General features: G+C 45.1%; 1 protein-coding gene across 6 annotated transcripts in view; it reads right to left on the reverse strand.

Moving 5' to 3' along the window:
* The window catches only part of LOC138762226 (collagen alpha-2(I) chain-like), a 512,086-nt gene extending 499,841 nt beyond the window's left edge, over window positions 1–12,245 (reverse strand). For 2 of the 6 annotated variants that reach the window (XM_069935862.1, XM_069935881.1), the window contains exon 1: window positions 11,908–12,242. In XM_069935862.1, coding sequence (XP_069791963.1) covers window positions 11,908–12,022 — 115 coding nt within the window. In that variant the 5' untranslated portion in view covers window positions 12,023–12,242. Of the gene's footprint in view, window positions 1–11,907 lie in introns of all 6 variants that reach the window. The other 4 variants (XM_069935892.1, XM_069935871.1, XR_011356852.1 and 1 more) reach the window with 3 other exon arrangements.
* Window positions 12,246–22,147: the final 9,902 nt, after the last annotated feature.

A 22,147-nucleotide genomic window follows, 5' to 3' on the forward strand; every position in this document is an offset into this window, starting at 1 on the left:
ATTGAGGTTGAGGATAGATCTGCCAGCTAGAGGAGGATGGTGGTGGAGGAGAACTGGTTTCACTCTATTGTCCAGAAAGAAAAAGGCTTTGAGGCCTTCAGTATAGGGGATGGAGGTGTATAGGGATATATATAATATACAAAAAAAAATTTGAAATTTGAAATACATCACGGTAAATGGCCACTTTTGCCCACGAGTCCATGCTGTCCAATTTACACCCCATTAACTTACAACACCAGTACATTTTTAACTGTGAAGGAAAACGGAGCCCCCGGAGAAAACCCACACATGGGGAGAATGTACAAACGCCAGTCTGGTCCCAATCACTGGCCCTGTAAAGGCGTTACGCTAACCCCTACGCCGATTGTACCACCAATCTATGGAAAACATGAGGTGATCAAATTCAGGGAACTGGAAGTTGTTGAAGAGATGGAAGGCACGTGAAGTATCCTGGATGTAGGTGGGGAGGGACTATACCGAGGGGACAGGTAGGCGAAGACCAATTCAGTGGGGTACGAGCACGCAGGTACGATGGGTCTGCGGAGACAAATGGGTTTGTGGATCTTGGGGAGGAAGAAGAAAAAACAGGGGGTGTGGTATTGGGAAACAATAAGGTTGGAGGCCATGCCATGGAGGTGACTGGAAGTGAGGAATTCAGAGATGGTGTGTGATACAGTGTTTTGGTGAGGCTCTGCTGAATGGGTAAGTAAGAGGATATGTTTGAGGGTTATCGTCTGGCTTCAGCCAGATAGAAGTCAGTGCACCAGACCACAGCAGAGCCATTCCTGTCTGCAGGTTTGATGGTGAGGTTCGAATTGGTGCAGAGAGAGTGGAAGGCCAGAGGCAGAAGGGCAATAAATCTTTTGTTTTTTATGGACACTGTAAAGACAATGCTGAGTACCTCTAGCATTTTGGTGTGTTTTTACTACAATCAGAGTGTCTGCAGACTTTTGTGTTTCACTCAGCAATGGAGAGGTCACAAGTTCAAGTCACAGTCAATATCACATCAATAAATCTGGTTACCTGAGGAGTGGCATCAAAGAAAAAGCCCACATGTTTGGTAAAAGCTAGAAAAACAATTCATGCTACCCTTAACTAGTTACCTAATTTAAACACATGAAATAACTGACAGTGGTCTCTGAAGCGCTCCAAAGGAATCCAGCCTTCATCTTCTTGCAGTGAACTCTTTGGGTAACTCCTATTTCCCAGATCTAGAGAGTAGATGCTACAAAGATAAGTTTATAACCTCTGCTCTAGGGCATCTCACTGGAAAGACAGTCATGACATTATTAACATTGCATTGCGAGACAGCACTTGCTGGAAAATGTCAGCCACCTCACATTGAATGGGCTACATTTCTCTTTACAGACATCATCGAGTTTGGGGTTTCCACGTGAAGGAAGAAGTCATGCTCTCCATGTTAATATTTCTTCCTGTCGCTGCACTGTTGTTTTGGGGGTTGGCACAGTTGTGCAGCCAGATGGAAGTTCAATCCTGATTTTGACTGCTGGAGGTGTGGAGTTTCCCTTCATGTGAATTTCCCTTGGGAGCTCCAGTTTCCACCCACATTCCAAAGACATACAGATTTTGGTGGGTTATTTGGTCACTAAAACTTTCCCTAAGTGTTTAAGTGAGTAGTCAAATATCTGGAGCCAGTCAAGTAAGAAAAGAATAAAGAATAAGATAAAGTGGGGAGAATAAGCAAACAATGGGGTTAATAATGCAGGATTAGTTTACTGGTAAATGAGTGGTTGATCATTGCAGAAACACAAAAATGTAGGAGGAACTCACTTGGCCATAGGAGCCAAAGATAGACAACTCATTTTTCAGGCCTGAGCCTTTCTTCAAGGAATGAGCAAAATGCAAGCAGGTGCCTGTCTAAAAAGGCAGGAGGAAGAGGGAAGAGCAAAGACCAAAAGGCACAAGGACACAATTGGACACAGATAGGAGGATAAGAGAGGAAAGGTGAGAATTGATCAGGGGAGGGAGTGGCTTTGTGCTAGAGGAAAGAAGACAAGGGGAAGGGAAAGAGAGAGACAAAGCTAGAGGAAAGGAGACATAGAGATGGGGGTGGGGGGCTGGAATCTAACAGAAACCCAATGCCATGCTAATGCCATTTGGTTGGAGAGTGCCCAGATGGAATACAAGGGGTTGTTTTCCTCCAATTTATGGGTGGTCTCAGTCTGGCAGGGGTTGTAAATTAATTGGGTATAATAGGGCTGCATGAATTCATGGGCAGAAAGGGCCCATTACCATGCTATACGTCTAAATTTAAATTTAATTTTGATTTCAGATTTGGACCCTCATCTCAAAAATGGCATCCCTGACGCAAAGCATTAAAAAAATAAGGCGGGGAAACACTTAGCAGGCAAGGGTGCATTGTTGGGAAAAGAGAGTTAATGTTTAGGTCCCGTTTACCTTTCCAGGGATGTTGCCTGGCAAAAATATTTAGCACATTTATTAGTCGAATTTTTTTTTTTAATCTTTCCAGAAAGAAACAAATGCAGAGCCAAAACTGAAAACAAATCTGGGAAAAGTACTCCACTGATAAACTGAGAGTGTTGGAGTGTGACACTTCACCCAGAGATGGTGAATATTGTCCTGATCTGATCATTCAGACTCAAAGCCCACCACCAATTAGAAAAATCTGGAGAAGTTGAAAGCTATGATTGGGAAAGCGCTGTCACCAGTGTCATTGACCCAGGTTCAAATCCAGTACTCGGCAGAGCTGGGGGAGGACGCAACATCTGAAATCTGGCCAGGCCTTCTGCCCGGCTGGAACCCAGCTCATCCAGACACCTGCACTCACGACGGCTTTGTTTTTAAATTTAGATGTACAGCACAGTTAACAGCCCCTTCCAGCCCACAAGCCCTCAAATTCACCATTTAACCTACAAACCCTGTATGTTTTTGGAAGGTGGAAGGAAATCAGAGCACCTGGAAGAAACCAACACAGGGAGAATGTAAGCGCTGAAATCAAACCCGGATCGCTGGTCCTGTGATATTCATTATGCCACCTATAAAGAAAGCTTAAAACTCGACAAAACATTTTAATACACCCAAACAACTTATTTAATTGTCTGGATAGAATTACTGTCTGCAGTAATCCCTCAGAGTCACTCTCTCCCACTGGAATTAATGGAGTGCCTGCAGTAGCTCTCACATTTGTGCAGGTCTACACGGTGGGAAATTACCACACGGTTGAACCCAAGAATGTTTAAACAGCTGCAAACCGCTGAACATAACCCCATCTTTCTGTGTCATTCCATTGTAGCATTGAGGATTGAATTCCCCATGACATTCTATGCTCACTATGGATTCATTCCCTCTCCTTTGGATACTGTCCACATGATTCTTCACTCACTGAGCCGACACTAAGCTTGACATCTCTCTCACATCTTCACTAAGGTGACATGTTTCCACAGATTAACACAGCATGTTGCCTTCACCTCTGTCTCATTCGCATCCTGCAGAACCCTCATTAATCCCTTTGTTTATTTCTTCTATTATCTCATTATGAGCATCAGAAATTTCTTGTTTGCTCACAGAATCACCTGGAGAAGTTTCTGCTGAGATAAAAGATATCCCTACCAGATCCATCCTCATCCTCGCTTGACCCCATCTCTAAACCTATACCAATGTGACTGTAAATAGGTCAACAAAGCAGGCAACTTGGTGGGGTCCTCAGAGATGAGGGAATTGACAGCATTCGTTCCTTGAAAGGGACACCTAAATACAGCAGTGAAGACAAAACGTGGCCCCGTGAATCAAGAAGTCGACTACAATACACTATTCTCTCCTTTCAGAAAATAATCTAATTTTCCTTGGTACACAAGGAAAACACATTAGATTTAGCACTGGATCTGTCATAGCTGCAATGACTGCAGAACCCCGGCTGAGGGACTATATGAAATAAATGATTATTCAAAGCCTCTGCTCAATTCATTGAGACTACAGTATACATTTGTTTTCTCAAGCAACCACACGTCATAACTGTAACTTTCAAACTCACAGGATAGTTTTGCAACCCTTTATAACCTGAAGAAAGGTGTTCAATAAACATGTAAAGTACAGGAATGGAGGACCATAAGTCCACACACTAGTCGACAGGCAAATATACCTCCCAGCCCAGAACCATCATGTTCATGCTGATATACCTTTCGCTACCAAGCAGAACAGTCGTGAGGTATAATGTTTAGCCTCAGTATTTTGATGCAAAGGATAGTGATAGCAACGTCATCCAGGCTTCCAGCTCTGTTGGAAGGGGTGTGAAAACTAAGGATAAACAAGATTGCACTGGCCATGCTGGGACCTCACTCAACAGGAACAAGAGGTAGTCATTGTCCATCGAGAATCTGCTCCACATTCAAAGAGGTGATTGGTAATCTCTGATCCAAACCACACCAATACCTAAATCTGCTTGCACAATGATCCTCATACAGGAGATTTTAGTAAATGGGAAGAATGGAAAAAGTTTGACAGCTATTCCTGCACTGTCATTTAGAGCAGTCATTCTCAATCTTTTTTGGCTAAATACTGCCCAAGACATCTTAACATTTGCTTTAAAGAGAATATACAACTGTTAAAGATAATACTCATGGCCAGAAAGATGGCTTTCTGAGAAATCCATTCAATATGTTTTCAAAAACATTTCTTGATATGTTTATCAACCCTTTGGGAAGAGATACTCTGATTGTGTATATCCAAATTATAATCTAGTTCCATCTTGATCCTTATTCAACGCCAAAAGGATTTTTGCTGTGATTTCCCATACCTGTAGAAATTTTTAAAATATGAAACCTATCCAGAATTTTCCCCCACAATTTTTCATACCTGTAGAAATTTAAAAAAAACGATTTAAGAAAAGGTTGGATCTGTACGTGGAGGTGAGGGGGTTGGAGGGTTATTGGCGGAGAGTGGGAGGTTTGGTTTGAGCTAGTGGAGTTGTTCTAGTGAACCGGTGCAGACTCGAAAGGCCGACATGGCCTGTTTCCGCTCCGTAAATGGTTATATGGTTATGGCCCACATAGGACTATTCTCAAAGTTTCCGGCCCCTCTTCCCTCTGAAGCAGTCTTCTCTTCTACAGACTACATTTAAAAAAAAACAAAAAATATTTTGTCATTTCAGCCTGTGAGACCCAGGGGATGGGGGGGTGGTGTGAAATGTGAGCCCCATTGAGAATGCCTTATTTAGGGTCTAAGAGGTCAAAGGCAGCATTCACAAAAAAATGTGCTGGTAAAACTCAGTAGGCTATGCAGTGTGCACAGGAAGCAAGAGGAAACCAACATTTCAGGTCTTAACCCACAGCAATAAGCAAAAACAAGTAGACACCTGATTAAAAGAAGGGAGGGGGAAGGGAAGGAGGGGGAACGAGAAGGGTTGGGGGAAGAGCACAGGCTAAGGGGTAATAGGTGAATACATGTAGGAGCGTAGAAGAGAAAAAAGCTGAGGTGATAGGAAGGGCATCTCACTGGAGATGGAAGGAAAGGGGTGGGGAGCTGGCAGAAACAGAGATAAAGGCGTGGGGAAATAGAGTGACTCGGGAGGAGTTTAACAGAGCTGAAGTCAATGTTAGTGCCATCTGGTTGGAGAGCATCAAGGGGGAATATTAGTTGTTGTTCCTCCAATCTGTTATTCCAGGTTGTACCAGAATCTGCCTTTATAGAACCACGTGTTTCAAAGAACCAATCAAATATCTGCAGTTACCTCACTTTTCCACATTCTACCTGCAGACAGTTGATCACCAAGGTCACTTGGTTCATTGGCTCCAATGAAACATTCTGCCAGGTGGTCACGGTTACCCCAGATGCTCCAGTGCCCTCCTGCATCCCAAAGACACATGGATTTCTGTCAATCACCACTCGCGTGCAGGTGAGTGGGATAATCTGGGGTGGGATCGATGGGAATGTGGGGAGACGACAAGTGGTGCTGCTAACCTCAGCTCCAGGGATAACCCTGACCTCTGGGGCTGTCTGTGTGGAGTTTGCACATTCATCCTGTGATGACACAGGTTTGTGGAGAGAAAGAAATGAGATTAGCAGTGGACCACAATAATCAGCACTGGGCCTCTCGTAGCATATATCAACAAGTTAGATGTGAACGCAATGAAGCACAGTGAGTGTAGTAGTTAATGCAACATTATTACAGCACCAGCGACCCAGGTTTGAAACTGACGCTTACCATCAGCAGTTTGTCCATTCCCCCTGTGTCTGCGTGGGTTTCCTCCGGGTGCTCCAGTTTCCTCCCACCCTTCAAAAATCTACACGAGGTTGAAGGTTAATTGGTGCATTTGCTCGTGGGCAGCAAGGGCCTATTATCATGCTGTATGTCAAAATATTTTTTAAAATTAGGTGGCATTATTAGAGCACGGTATTTGCAGATGATGCAAAAAAAGCAGTGTTGGTGTGGATGCAAGGTAGGTTATCGATTAGCAGGATATCAAACAGATGGAAGGTTGGGGGTGTGTTTACAGATGGAATTCAATCCCAACAAGTGCAGGCTGATGAATTTCAGGATGCAAAGTACATGTATGACATACACAGTAAATGGGAGGGCTCAGAAGTATGTTACTGTATAGATGGAGTTAAGGGTTCATCCATAATTCCCTGGAAGTAGTCACACCAACATGGTGGTGAAGGGAGCACATGGTATGCCTGCTTTCATAGGTCACCACATGATAGGGAAAGCGTGATTGCACTGGGGAGAGTGCAGAGGAGATTCTGCAGATGCTGCCTGGATTGTGGGGAGAGCTTAAATAGGCTGGACTTGTTTTCCCTGGAGTGAAGGAGGCTGAGGGGTGACCTGAGAGAAGTGTATATTATGAAGAGCTGGTAAGGCAGATAGTCAGATTCTTTTTTCTCCACAGTAAGGGGACTAATAAAAGGGCATAGATTTAAGGTGAGAAGGTATTTGTGGGAAATACATAGAAACACGCACAAACAGACAAGTTGACATCTAGAACATTGCCAGAGGAGATGTTAAAATTAGATACAATTCCTATACTTGCCAGGCATCTGGACAGACACTTTATTAAGATACTGAAGGATATGATCCCAATGGAGGCAGATGGGATGTATCGATGGACGAAAAATTAGCATGGAGATGGTGGGCTGAAGGATCTGTTTCAGTGTTGTACAACTCGATGCAAGGAATTAGATACAATTCCTATACTTGCCAGGCATCTGGACAGACACTTTATTAAGATACTGAAGGATATGATCCCAATGGAGGCAGATGGGACGTATCGATGGACGAAAAATTAGCATTGAGATGGTGGGCTGACGGATCTGTTTCAGTGTTGTACAACTCGATGCAAGGTGCACAAACATTCCCTTTTTTGCCAACTGGTTCAGTATGTAATGGAGAAACAAAATGGGCTTTGGTGTGCTGCATCATTGAAATACTTAGTGCATTCAATTTATTTAATTTAGAGATACAGCTCATTAACAGGCCCTTCCAGCCACAGAGTCAAATAAATTCCAAAATACACCCATGTGACCAATTAATTTACTAACCCTGATGTATTTGGAATGCGGGAGGAAACTGAAGCAGCCAGTGGATACCAGGCAGTCACATGGAGAATGTACAAACTCCTTACAGACAGCATGGGATTCAAACCCTGGTCTCGAGAGCTGAAATAACCCCAATTCTGCCCAAAACTAAAACAAATGATCTCGTTTCTAAATAAATAATCCATGGTGGTAGTGAAAGCATTCGGCTTGTGCTTGCTAAACACTGCATCCCCTCAGAGTTATCCACTTTAATCTGTCCATGACCTTCCAGCCCCCAGTGCCTTCAAGGCCCAGTCACCAGTCTCCTTCACACTGCGTGCAAGAGGCAGCTGAACAAACCCACAGGAGTGTGAAGGAAATGGAAACATCAGACCTCCACAAAGCACCTTGTAACATTCTTCAGCAAACCGCAGGTTTAATTAAATCCAACAACTCTGAACGTGCCAGTAATTGACCCTCACTTCTGCGCTTTGACCTGACACCTCCTAATTCTTCTGAGAAAACAGGCACAAATGCCTTTGCTTTACTTCACACTTCTATCCATAACACAAGGATCTTGTCCCATGGCTTTGCGATCAAGACATTAACATAGGAACCAAGCTCCTCATGTTACAGCCTTAAATCAGCAACACAAAGGCCTCACTCAATGTTAAGGCAACAACTTTACTTGCTCATGGCTTTACTTAATCCAGCCTTCGAGGTATTTATTCACTGACTTGTACATGGGGTGGCACAGTTAGTGTAGCAATTAGTGCCATGCAACAGCGCCATCATCCCAGGTTCGAATCCAAGGGCTGTCCATAAGGAGTTTGCACCCACAGGGGTTTCCAGTTTCCTCCCATGTTCCAAAGATGTATGTGGTTAGTAGGTAGATTGGTCCCATGGGTGTATTTGTGGGCAGCACGGGCTCGAGGGCTGGAAGGGCCTGTTACTATGATGTATCTCTAAACCAAATTAAATTATCCATCAGCCTCTTTGCTCATCCCTTCCACTTTCCATTTTGTATCTACTGCTCTCCTCTTAAAAGGCATGACCTCACGTCACACAAAGTCGTGTTGACATCCTGCTAGCTTGACCAGAAACTTCAGCTATGTTTGAAACTGCCCAGATGCTTGCTCAACTCTCATTCTTTAGAGTATTACAGCACAGTACAGGCCCTTCAGCCCACATTGTTGCACTGACCAATATCAAGCTACTCAACAATCTCATCTTTCCTTACCTCACACCCATAAACCTCTATTTTACTTGTATCCATGTGCCTGTATGAGAGTCTTTTAAATGCCCTTTGGAAACAGCCTCACCCACCAACCATGGCAATGCAGTCCAGGCAGCCACCCCTCTGTAATAAATGTACCTCTTACATCTCCTTTCTGGGTTTTCTCCGGGTGCTCGAGTTTCATCCCACTCTCCAAACATATGGGTTTGGTAGGTTACTTGAGTGTAATTTGGCAGGCAGCCTGGGGGCTTCATGGGCCAGAAGGGCCTTCTACTATATTGTATTGTTAAAATTAATTAAATAAAGGTTGGAGAGATGGAAACAGGTGAAAGCTTGATCTGATACCTGACCATCACTGACCAGAATGATGATGCACTAATGGGGTTAATTTCTAAACTGGCTCTTTATTTAGAGGTCTGGGCTGAGGAGAGGGGCTTGACAAGGGTTCAACCTCCCCAAGCTCAGGGGTTTCTCTCCTGGGCTCCTGGCCCAAATAATGTGCTGCTCCTCTCTCTGGAGAGGCCCCCTAACCTCTTCCAAATAATGTGGTGCTCCTCTCTCTCTGGAGATGCATCCTGAGCTCTTCCAAAACTTAATGATTTTATTTCCTTTTCCTAGCCCCAGTAGACCTATTGCTCCTGCCCCATAGAACTGGTACCACCACATTTTGACCATGGGTGTCCAGTCCTTATACACTTTCTAAAAGAACATAAGACTTATGATATAGCTGAAATAGGCTATTTAGCCCTGTGAGTCTGCCCTGCCTCATGACCTGCCCTTCTTCCCATAATTATTGATGCCCTGGCCCAAACAACCAGCCAATTCCACCCACGTCCAGACAGGAGGACAGCGACGCTGTTTGCACTCTCCTGAACATCATTCTGCCACGGACCACTTGGGCCATCCAATGAGGAATGAATGGTAATCAGCACTAACTTAAAAGCATGGTTGGAAGAAAGTCCAAAGAGGAATTGAGTTAATGTTCAAGTTCATCATCATTCATAGGAAGTAGGAACAGGAGTAGGCCAAAAATGGCACAAGTACAACCCAATGAAACAGCAACCTCCGATCTTCAGTGCAAAACACGCAGACACACAACCAGACATACTACACACACAGACAAATGATACATATGCAGGACATATATAGTAAATAATGCTTAGTAAATATTAATGTCTCGGATGGCTAGTGTGAGCAGTTGCTTTGGTCATTCAGCATTCTCACTGCCCATGGGAAGAAACTATTTCTCAGCCTGGTGATGCTGGCTTTGATACTCCTGGATCTCTTTTTGCTGAAGGAAGCTGCAATGTGATTGAATCATATAGAATCTATAGAAGCTAGGAACAAGAGAAGGCCATTCAGCCCTTCAAGCTTTCTCAACCATTCAACACCATCTTGGGATCATATGACCGAACCCTAACATCATTCATAATTTTTGCTTTAATTTTAGCTAAGCACAACAACAGACCCTTCTTCCCAAATACACCAATTAACTTACAACCCCCATTCGTTTTGGATGTTGGGAGGATACCGAAGCATGGGGAGAGGGTACAAACTCCTGACGGAGCAGGGATTCAAACATGGGTCACTGGCACCGCAATCCCATTGTGCTAACCCCTACTCCAACCACGTCACCCTTTTTTCTTGAACCCTCTAGCCATTAGGTCCATATTTTGAATAATCCAAAGGGATGGCTCCAACAGTTCCTGTGGCAGGGAATTCCACAAGTTCACATCTCTTGGAGTGAAGGGCTTTCTCCTCATCTGAATCAAAATGACTTCCACCGGATCCGAGACCCCTTGCGGACCTCCCCAATGCTCTTCCCACATCAAAGTGTTCTGTCCCTTCAGAACTGTAAATGTCTCCAGATGATCCCCTCATTCTTCTAATTGCAGATTTTACACATTCTGTCCAGCCCCTCAAACCACTGGACCCCGACCTTGTTCCAACTCCAGTTTTCAGAAAACATCTCAATGGTTTTACATTTTCTCCAAGATAATAAAAGCCTTTTCCACACTATTGTGTCACGTTTACCAATACAAGGGCTTCAGGAAAGTCTGAATGAAGGTGACAGAACACACAAGAGGTCCTCCCCGAAGCTAACTATCAAATTCCTCCCTGCGCCGAGACAAGTCACAGCCCCTTCCCCAACACGTCCACTCAGCTTCTCACTCGGTGTCCGTGCCTATGGCTATCTATATATCAAATCCTTCATCTCGCGGGTCTCTGTATTAACATGAGCTGGTACTTCATTCATTCAACAATCAGCATTGAACGGTTCACAACACGATCAATAATAGAGAAGTTAGTGGGTCAGTGGATGTTGCCAGAGCCAGATGCGGAGGTATTAAACTGAATCGGGACAGCGGACTGCCCACGGTACTGCGGTACACTGATCTCTCCACGCTCCCACACGGAACCGAATGCACAAGCCGCTTGGCATCGCTTCAACGGGAGAAGTTGAAGCAGAGCGACACCTAAAAGTCGCGCTTTACTCAATGAATAAAAGGTGTGTACCGTGCTGACGGGCCGGAGGTGCCAACTCAGGGGACAAGAGGGTTGGCCAGTGTCAACCTGGGCATCTCTCCAGTCAGGGCAGCTGCAAGAGGCGGTGGCTTCTGTCCTCAAGTCCCCTCGTCACCGTCTTCGCCACAGACACGACCTGATTTATTTTTGGACTAATTATTTATCTTTAAAGCCTTGTAAAGTGTAATTTACGACAACTTTGTTCCTGTGATACATAATACTGCTGCAACAAAGTTCGTGACCATAAACTTCATTGTGATTCAGAATAGTCACCCCCCCCACCACCACCACCACCCCCCCCACCACCACCACCACCCCCCCCACCACCACCACCACCCCCCCCACCACCACCACCACCCCCCCCACCACCACCACCACCCCCCCCACCACCCCCCCCCACCACCACCCCACCCCCACCACCACCCCCCCCCCCACCACCACCCCCCCCCCCCCCCACCACCCCCCCCCCCCCCACCACCCCCCCCCCCCACCACCACCCCCCCCCCCACCAAGTGTTAAACTAACTTTTTTTTAAAGTCTAACACAATGCAAACCAAAACGTTGTCCCGGAGCATTCGGTGGATTCATTAGGCAGCGACTTCCAAATGGCCTTTGGAGTTGTTAGAGAGAGAGAGAGAGTGGCCTGGTCTTACCGGTGGACGAAGCTCCAGAGCCCAGCTCCGCCTCGTCTCGTCTGCTCGGTCCGCAGGATGACCCGCACAGATAGACTGACCAGGTGACGGCCAGCAAAAGGATCCTCCAGCCCATAGCTGCACCGTGCAGGCGGACAAGTGAATGAGACCGTCACTCACAGCTTGCAGCCAACAGTCCCATCCTGGGGTCAAGACCAGGGAGTGCACGGATGTCCCACGCTGACTCCGGGGCCGGTCCGCTCCCCCAGTCCCGCAGGCTCTAATCTGTAGCCAATCGTGAGCAATCAAATCCGCCTGCCTGTGTCGAGCCTCAGGAGCAGGGCAAGCACCTCCCCGCGTGTCCACCGCTGCAAGGCAGGTTCAACTGGGTGATTCACGCCCAGCCCGAAACGTTTCTCCCCACGGATGCTGCCTCTCCCGCTGAGTTCCCTCAGCAGCTCATTGTTTGCTCAAGATTCTTGCATCTACAGATTTTTACCGTTTATCCCATCCGCCCCAACACACCATGAATTTTTTTTAAATGCATGCACCAAAGCCAGGGAGATTGGAGATGTCAATAAATTATCAACGCTGTCAAAGGAACAAAAACGATTGAGAAATCTATTATGCAGAGCGTGTTTAATTTTAAAACACTCCGTTTCTAAGTCGTGGCTGTTTCAGACTTGGTTATATTGCCCATTGCACCCCAGCTAAGCCTGTCCTCATTGGGAGGAAAAGGTTGCAAAGTGATTTTTTTTTTATTTGTAAAGAGTGAAACAGAGTTAGCTCTTCAAATAAAAACAATGTGGTGCTCCTCTCTCTGGAGATTCCCCCTAACCTCTTCCAAATAATGTGGTGCTCCTCTCTCTGGAGATGCCCCCTAACCTCTTCCAAATAATGTGGTGCTCCTCTCTCTGGAGATGCCCCCTAACCTCTTCCAAATAATGTGGTGCTCCTCTCTCTGGAGCTGCCCCCTAACCTCTTCCAAATAATGTGGTGCTCCTCTCTCTGGAGATGCCCCCTAACCTCTTCCAAATAATGTGGTGCTCCTCTCTCTGGAGATGCCCCCTAACCTCTTCCAAATAATGTGGTGCTCCTCTCTCTCTGGAGATGCATCCTGAGCTCTTCCAAAACGTAATGATTTTATTTCCTTTTCCTAGCCCCAGTAGATCTATTGCTCCTGCCCCATAGAACTGGTACCACCACATTTTGACCATGGGCGTCCAGTCCTTATACACTTTCTAAAAGAACATAAGACTATGATATAGCTGAAATAGGCTATTTAGCCCTGTGAGTCTGCCCTGCCTCATGGCCTGCCCTTCTTCCCATAATTATTGATGCCCTGGCTAATTAAGAACCAGGCAATTTCTCCCAATGATCTGGCCAAAACAACTGCCAGTAGCAACAAATTCCATAGATTCACCATCCTCTGGCTGAAGAAATTCTTCAACACCTCTGTTCTAAGTGGACATCTTCCAATCCTGAAGTTGTGCCCCCTTGTCCTAAACTCTTTCACCATGGGTAACAATCTTTCAACATCTACTCTGTCCATGCCTTTCAATTTCATAATATTTCAATGAGATCTCCCTCCCCCAATTCTCCAAAATTCTAATGAGTACAAGCCAAGAACTGTCAAATGTTCCTCATCTGATAACCCTTTCATTCCAGAATCATTCTTGTGTATCTCCTTTGAATCTTCTCCAATGTCAGCACATTCTTTCTTAAATGAGGAGCCCAAAGGTACTCACAATACTCCAAGTGAGAACTCACCAGTGCCTTCTAAAGCCTTAACATCACATCCCTGCTCTTACATGTTATTCCTCTTGAATTAATGCCAGCATTACATTTGCCTTCTTTACCACTGACTCAACCTACAGATTTATGTATCCAGTAGAAGGACTCCCAAGTGCCTTTGCATCTGGGAATTTTCAATTTTCTCTCCATTTAGAAAATAGTCTGTCCATTTATTTCTTCTACCATAGTGCAAGTACACTTTCCAAGATTGTGTTTCATTTGCTACTCTCTGCTCATTCTCCTAATCTGTCTAAATCCTTCAGCAACCTCCCTATTTCCTCAACACTATCTGCTCATCCACCTACCTTCATATCATTTTAATTTTTAATTTAGACATGTGACACACTAACCCAACTGATCTAAGCCATGGGGATAACATACAAACTCCTTACAGACAGCGCAGGATTCGAACCCTGATCACTGATGCAGTAACAGCATTGCACTAACTGGTTTACTAACTGTGCCATCCTATTTGCAAACTTGGCCACAAAGCCATTCATTTCTTAATCCAAATAATTAAGGAACACCACTAGCAACTGGCAGCAAACCAGAATATGAACCCGGTTATCAGATTCTCTGCTTTCTACCAATCAATCAATGCTCTAAGCATACCAGTATGTTTCCTGATATACCACGGGCTTTTATCTCAGCTGTACAGGATTAGGCATTGTATCATGCATCAGAGGCAATTAGAGAACTTATGAGTAAAGGAACCATTAGAGGGCAGTGATCAGAATGTGATTGAATTCAATTTGAGCTTTAACAAGGCGAAACTAAAGTCAGTTGTATCAGATTTTCAGTAAAGAGAATTACACTGGCATGAGAAAAGAACTGTCCAAAGTTAATTGAAACAGGGCACTAGTGGGGAAGATGGCACCTGACAAGAGAAGTCAAAGTCAACAATAAAGCAAAAGAGGGGGCCATACAAAGAAGCAAAAATTAGTGGGAAGATAGAGCCTTGGGGAGTTTTTTTTAAATCTAGAAGACAACTAAAAAACTCATAAGGAGGGAAAAGATGGTTTGAAAGTAGGCTAGAAAATATCAAAGAGGATACAAAATCTTCTTCAAGTATGAAAGACTAAATGAGAGGTGAAAATAGATATAGGACCATTAGAAAATAATGCTAGAAAAATAATAATGGGAGACAAAGAGATGGCAGAGAAATTTGCAACAGTTTTCATGATAGAAAACATTTAGCAGTGTGCAAGATGTTGAAGGAAATCGTGGAAGGACAGTGAGAGCAGTTACTATATCAACGGAGAAGGTGCTCAGAAAGTTGAATGGTCTGAGGGTAGATAAGTCTCCCAGACTAGATGGATCGCACCCTTGGGTTCTGAAAGAATTAGAGGTAGATATTCTGAAGGCATTGGCATGATCTTTTAGGAATCAATAAATTCTGCATGGTACCGGGGACTGAAAAATCAAAAATGTCACCTTCCATAAGAGGAGAGAGGCAGCAGAAGGAAATTGTAGTCAGTGGTTGGGAAGATGTTGGAGTCAATTGTCAAACATAAAGTTGCAGGATACTTGGAGGCACATGACAAGATAGGACAAAGTCAGCATGGTTTCCTTAAGGGAAAAAAATACTTGCTTGACAAACCTATTGGAATTCTTTCAAGAAGTGACAAGCAGGCAAGATAAATGAGATGCAGTGGATGTTGTGTATTTGGATTTTCAGAAGGTCTTTGACAAGGTGCCATGCATGAGGCTACTTAACAATATAAGAGCCCAGGGTATAACAGAAAACATACTAGTGTGGGTAGAACACTGGCTGAATGGCAGGAAGCAGAGAGTCAGAGTACAGGGCAGGGATCATATTCTACTAGTAGTGTACTACAGGGGTTGGTGTGGGGACTGCTTCTTTTTTATGTTGTATATTAATAATTTGGATTATAGAATCAATGGCTTTGTGGCCAAGTTTGCAGATGATACATGTACATGAAGGATGCAGTAGTGTTGAGGAAATAGGAAGGCTTAGGGAGACAGATTAGGAGAATGGGAAGAAATATGGAAAATGAAATATATGTCAGAAAGTGTATGATCATGCACCTTGGTAGAAAAAAATAACAGGCTGTAGCAGCCCGCAGCCCGAACCACAGATCGACACAGCAACAGTCATCGAACTTGACGATCGGGCAGACAGCATGTGGGATGACATGCCTGCTCCCATAGGCCACAGGAATAGCGGTCGAATCGGCCATTCGCAGCCAGTGGATCACAGGCAGTCCAATCCAGGCCCGTGCATCCAGGACAACCAATCAGCAGCCGGCCTTGCTCAAGCCACACTCCGGTGGTGACACAGATGGCTGTCTATAAAAGGCAGAGCTGCAGCCCAATGAAGTCAGTGTCGATTACACTCCCTTAGTGTACAAGTCTTCTTTCTACCTAGAGCTATAACCCGAGCTATAACTGTAGCAACCCCACTACAGTGGTGACCCCGACTGGTCCAAATGGTGCTTTGGACCCAACCATGGAGGAACAGGCTACAATCAACGCCATAGCATTGAAGCTGCCGGGCTTCTGGGCGTTGCAACCTCAGGTGTGGTTCCACAGGCCAAGGCTCAGTTCACCATTACCACTTGGTCAGCACCCTCAATCAAGACACTGCAGCCACGTCATCAACTTCCTCCAGCAGCCCCGGAGCACGGGAAGTATGTGGCCATCGGGAGCTATTAACCTGGACTTTTGGGATCTCAAAGTGCAAGCGCACGGCCTGACTGCCTCACATTGACGGTTTGGGGGACAGGCCCCCTTCCGCCCTCATGAGCGACATGCTCATTCTCAATAATGGCCACACCTCTTTCCTGCTGTTCCAGCAGATCTTTCTGGAGCAGCTGCACCTCATCATGGAGGAAGACTTCAATAACCCCAGGAGGGTGGCTGGCCGAGCAGACATGCTATTGGTGTGCATTTCATTTGAACAGGTGATGGCATCTCGTCAGCAATGTCTGGCCAGGAAGCCTGTCAACCAACCATCCGACCAACCATCTGACCAACCTTCTGACCAACATTCTGACCGACCGACCACCCAATCGATGCACCCCACCAGTGAGAAGTACTGTTTCTATCATCAATGGAGTTCTGAGGCCCATCAATGCACTCTCCCTGCGTGTTCCAGGGAAACGGCAAGGCTGGCCGTCATTAATGGCTATGATGACTGGCCAACTGCAGAGCCTCCTCCACATCCAAGACTCTCTGTCGGACCGATGTTTCTTGGTGGATGCTGGGACACAGTACAGCATCCTTCCCCTGTCCAACTTGAAGCCCGCAGCATTAAGGTGGGCTGAGAGCTTCGAGCAGCAAACAGCATATGGCACCCGTACAATTCCCCTCTGCTTTGGGGACAGACAATTCACCTGGAAGTTTACAGTGGCAGCCATACAACAACTATTACTGGCTGCCAATTTCTTGAGAGCCAACTCGCTATTGGTGGACATTAAGGGGCATTGGCTGGTACACATCTGGACATTTCAGACACTCTTGCTTAAGGGCACCAAACTTACTAACCCCATCTGCACTCAGTGAGTACTGCTGACAACAAATTCTCTCAAGTTTTAATGGAATTCCCTTCCATCACTACACCCCATTTCGACTTGGCGGAGCCCAAACGTGGGGGGAGACCAAATTATTATGGCAGGCCCTCTCCTCCATGCGTGTGGCGTCTTCCCCCCAAGAAACTCAACCTGGCAATAGAAGAGTTTTGAAAGATGGAGGAGCTCGGCATTGTGTGGTGCTCTGGTAGCCCAGGGGCCTCCCCCTTCATATAATACCTAAGGCAGCTGGAGGTTGGAGGCCATGTGGAGACTGCCACCATCTTAATGAGGCCACCACACCCAATAGATATCCCGTGCCCCATATCCAGGGCTTCGCTTATCTGCAAAGGGCACAGATATTCTCTAAGGTGGATCTCATCAGGGGTTATCATCAGATCCTGGTCCACCCTGATGACATTCCCAAAACTGCCATCATAACCGCCTTTGGATTGTTTGAATTCCTCCATATGCCATTCGGGCAGAAAAATGCAGCTCAGACTTTCCAAAGGTTGATAGATACAGTGGGCCAGTGTCTGCACTTCGCCTTCGTCTACCTCGATGACATTTTAATAGCCAGCCACATCCACACCAAGCACGCCGCTCACCATCAATCCGGCCAAGTGCCAGTTTGGCCAATTGATTTCCTGGGGCATTGCATAGCCCAACATGAAGGGACTGCAAGAGTTTGCAGGTATGGTCAATTTTTTATCATCACTTCATACCTGCAGTGGCCCGTCACATTAGTCCGCTATTACCCATCATGGCAGGGCCCAGTAAAAACATTCATTGGACATAGGAGGCATCTGAGGCTTTCCAAGCAACCAAAGATGCTCTGGCCAAAGCCACCCTCCTTATGCATCCCAGGACAGACGCCCTTGACTGCTCTCATGGTAGATGCCTCCGGCATAGTGGTCGGGGGTGTACTTGAGCAGCTGGTTAACAGACAGTGGCAGTTGCTGGCCTTTTTCAGTAAACATCTTAGGCCATGCAGAGCCTTTGATAGTTAGCTGTTAGCATGGACATTTGGCATTTCCATTACTTCCTGGAGTGCAGGTAGTTCAAAGTTTCAGCAAGATGTCAGACCCGTGGTCAGTCAGGCAACAGTGGCACCTGTCCTATATATCTAAATTTTCGATGGTCATTGAACATATCGCTTGGAAGTCCAATGTGGTAGCCAATGCCCTATCCTGTCCAGCTATCCTGACGGTGCATGACCCCGCCCTGGGTATTGACTATGCGACCCTGACAGATGTGCAGCAAGCAGTCCCTGACATACCAGCATACCGGACACCACCTACTGGCCTGCAACTGGAGGACATCAAGATCACCCCAGTTAAGGGAAAAACCAGATTGAACCAAGATAGAGCTAGATAAAATAGGGGAGAAGGTACCAGAACATATACTTTATAAATGGGATGAAAAATTGGTGCAATATCAAAGTTCACCAGTACTGCACCATCTGCTCAACATTTGGAAGAAGCTTCACGTAGAAAAGAAAAAAATAAATTACCAACTACCAAAATTATTATTGACGCAAAATCAACTAATCCCTTTCACAATAGATAACCTTTCCTTGAGAGAATGGGAGAGAAAAGGAATTAAAAGAATAGAAAATTTTTTTTTGGGAAATAATTTATTATCATTTGAACAAATGAAGTACAAATGTGGGATAACTCATGGTACAATGTTTGCATACCACCAACTGAAAACCTACTTAAAGGACAAATTGGGAAGCAGACTGAGATTTCCAGAAGGAAGAAGCTTTGAATATGTGATTACAGTCACAATGATAATTAAAAGATTTATAACAAACATGTACATCAAGCTGCAAGAGAAGGAAAATGATGAAATAAGCTATAAACCCAAACAAAAGAAGGAAAAGGATTTAAACATAAAGATAAAAAAATGAAACATGGGAAAAGTTATGTTCTGGAACTATGAAGAATATAATAAACACAAGGTTACGCATGATACCGTATAATTGGTACACAAGTTATATATCACACCCCAAAAGTTAAAAAAAAATGGGATCCAACATTATCAGATAGATGTTTTCGGTGTAAGAAGGAAATGGGAACAACATTACATGTAATTTGGGCATGTGAGAAAGTGAAAAAGTTTTGGGAAGATCTAAATCAGGTATTAAATAAAATTACAAAAAATAACACCAAAAAATCCAGAGATCTTTCTTCTAAGTAATATAAGAAGTAAAGAATTAGGCCTCAAACTGGATGAAGTGCAAAAAAGTTTTATTATGATAGCCTTAGCTGTAGCAAAAAAATGTTTAATGTCAACTTGGAAATCGGAAGAGAACCTGAAGTACAGCAATAGTACATAGAAATGAATAAATGTATTCTATTGGAAAATAATAACCTATAATTTAAAAAATAAAGTCACATTATTTGAACAAATTTGGGAACTGTTCATGGAATATAACAGAGAGGACTTGCCTCGGACCTTCACCCCCTAAAATCATAGAATGAGAAGAAGACAAAATGAATTGACCCAGTGTGTAAAAATAGATGACACAATTTTCTTGTTTATTTTCATTGTGTGATGACATTGTTTAATGGGTTTATTGTATTGTATATGTTGAACGTTTAATGGGTTTGGGGGGGGGGTGGGAGGGAGGGACGGAAGGGAAGGGGGAAAAAAAGGGGAGAAAATGACACTGTGTATATTCAAGAGGGAAATGTTAGTGTGTATTTTGATTAATATGGTTCATAGTGTGAAAAAATTTTAAAAATTTAAAAAAAGATCACCCCAGGTAACCGCATAATGCTCTGCGACACCTCAACTGGTAAACCACACCCCATCATTCCGGTCACATAGAGGAGGTGAGTTTTCGATTCAGTCCACAATTTGGTTCACCCCGCTATCAGGACTACAATTAAAATGGTGGCCAACAGGTATTTCTGTCACAGCCTCCGTAAAGAGGTCACTTAGTGGGCCAAAACATGTATTCAGTGCCAGGTATCCAAGATGCAGACCCACATTAAAGCCCCTCCGCAGCCTTTCAAACCAGCCACGTGCACATAGACAGTGTGGGGCCCCCACCTATATACAAGGGTGCATGTTATCTATTGACCATGGTTGACCAGATAACTAGATGGTCAGAGGTGGTGCTGCTACCTGAAATCTCTACGGAGACGTACACGGGCATTATTAAACACCTGGGTGGCATGTTTTGGAGTTCCTGAACACTTAACATCTGACAAGGTGGCTAATTCACTTCCAACCTTTAGACCAACTTAGCAAATGCCCTGGGGACTCAACTCCACCACACCACAGCATACCACCCGCAGGCCAATGAACTGGTGGAGAGGTTCCACAGGCACCTGAATTCACCCAATTCAGCAGACCAAATTGGGTCTTGCAAGGCATCCACACCGCCTCAAAAGAGGATCTCGAAGCATTCTCTGCTGAGTTGGTCTATGGTGCGCCCCTAGTCACCACAGGCAAATTCGTGGTGGCTTCCGAGGACTTGCGGGAGCCCCCGGCAGCTACATTGTCTCGACTGCGTGAACACCTGGGCTCACGAGCCACAGTTAAGCCCAGAGCTCACGGGCAAGCTAGCACATTTGTCCCAAAAAACTTTGCAGTCTCTCACTATTTTTTCGTCTGACATGGGGTCCATCGGCCACCCCTTCAATGGCCTTATGAAGGGCCATAACGTGTTGTCAGACACATTGACTCCACCTGTGTGTTAGAAATTGGTGGCAGGGAGGAGACCGCCATGCTTTACCGATTGAAATCGGTCCAGTTGGATGTTAACCAGCCAATTATTCACCCTATCCCACAGCACAGGGGTCGGCCCCCAAAAGACTGTAGAGGGGAGGTGTTATGTAGCGGCCTGCAGCCCGTGCCATGGACTGACACAGCAAACAGTCGTCGAACACAACGGGCAGGCAGACAGCAGGCAGATGAGTCGCCCGCTTCCATAGGCTGCAGGAATAGCAGTCAAATCAGTCAATCACAACCAGTGGATTGCAGGGGGTCCAATCCAGGCCTGCGCATCTGGGACAACCAATCAACAGCCAATCTCGCTCAAGCCACACCCCGGTGGTGACACAGCCGACTGCCTATAAAAGGCAGAACTGCAGCCCAATAATGCCAATGTCAATTACACTCCCTTGGTGTGCGAGTCTTTTTTCTACCTCGAGCTATAACCCAGGCTCTAACCGTAGCAACCCCACTACTAGGCAGATATTTTTCAAATGATGAGAAGATTGAAAATACCTTGATGCAAAGAGACCTGGCTGCCTTGTGCAGGATAGTCTTAAGGTAAACTTACATGTTGAGTTGGTAGTGAAGAAGGCAAATGCAATGCTGGCATTCATTTCAAGAGAATAGAATATAAGAGCAGGGATATGATTTTGAGTCTTTATAAGGCACTGGTGTGACCTTACTTGGAGTATTGTGAGCAGTTATGGGGTCCTCATTTAATAAAAGATGTGTTGAAGTTGGAGACAGTTCAGAGGAGGTTCACATGGATTATTTCAGGAATTATTTCAGGTTATTATATCAGGAACATTTCACAACTCTTGGCCTGGACTCATTGGAATTTAGGAGAATGAAGGGGGATCTCATTGAAACATTTTGAATGTTCCAGGTTATGGCTGTGATAGTACAGATTCTATCACCAATGTGTATATGTACAGATTGTAGTGTAGGATGACTGTGATTGGCTGAGAGCATAGCCACACCTACTGGCAGGTCTTAAAGGATTGGTCCTAGCCAGACCAGGTCATTCTGGACTGGTCGACCTACTTGTGATACGCTCCAGTCTTTTAGTGAATAAACAAGTCTTTGGTTCTTTCAATGCGCTCCACAACCTGTGTGGTGGACCATGGTAGTGCAGGAGGTGACCTCAATGAACTGTACAGGGCGGCCCACCTCCATCCCTGTAACTCCTCCCCATAAGATCCCCAATA

Source organism: Narcine bancroftii, chromosome 1 (genome assembly GCF_036971445.1).
Source record: "Narcine bancroftii isolate sNarBan1 chromosome 1, sNarBan1.hap1, whole genome shotgun sequence".
In the NCBI taxonomy this organism is placed as follows: Eukaryota; Metazoa; Chordata; class Chondrichthyes; order Torpediniformes; family Narcinidae; genus Narcine; species Narcine bancroftii.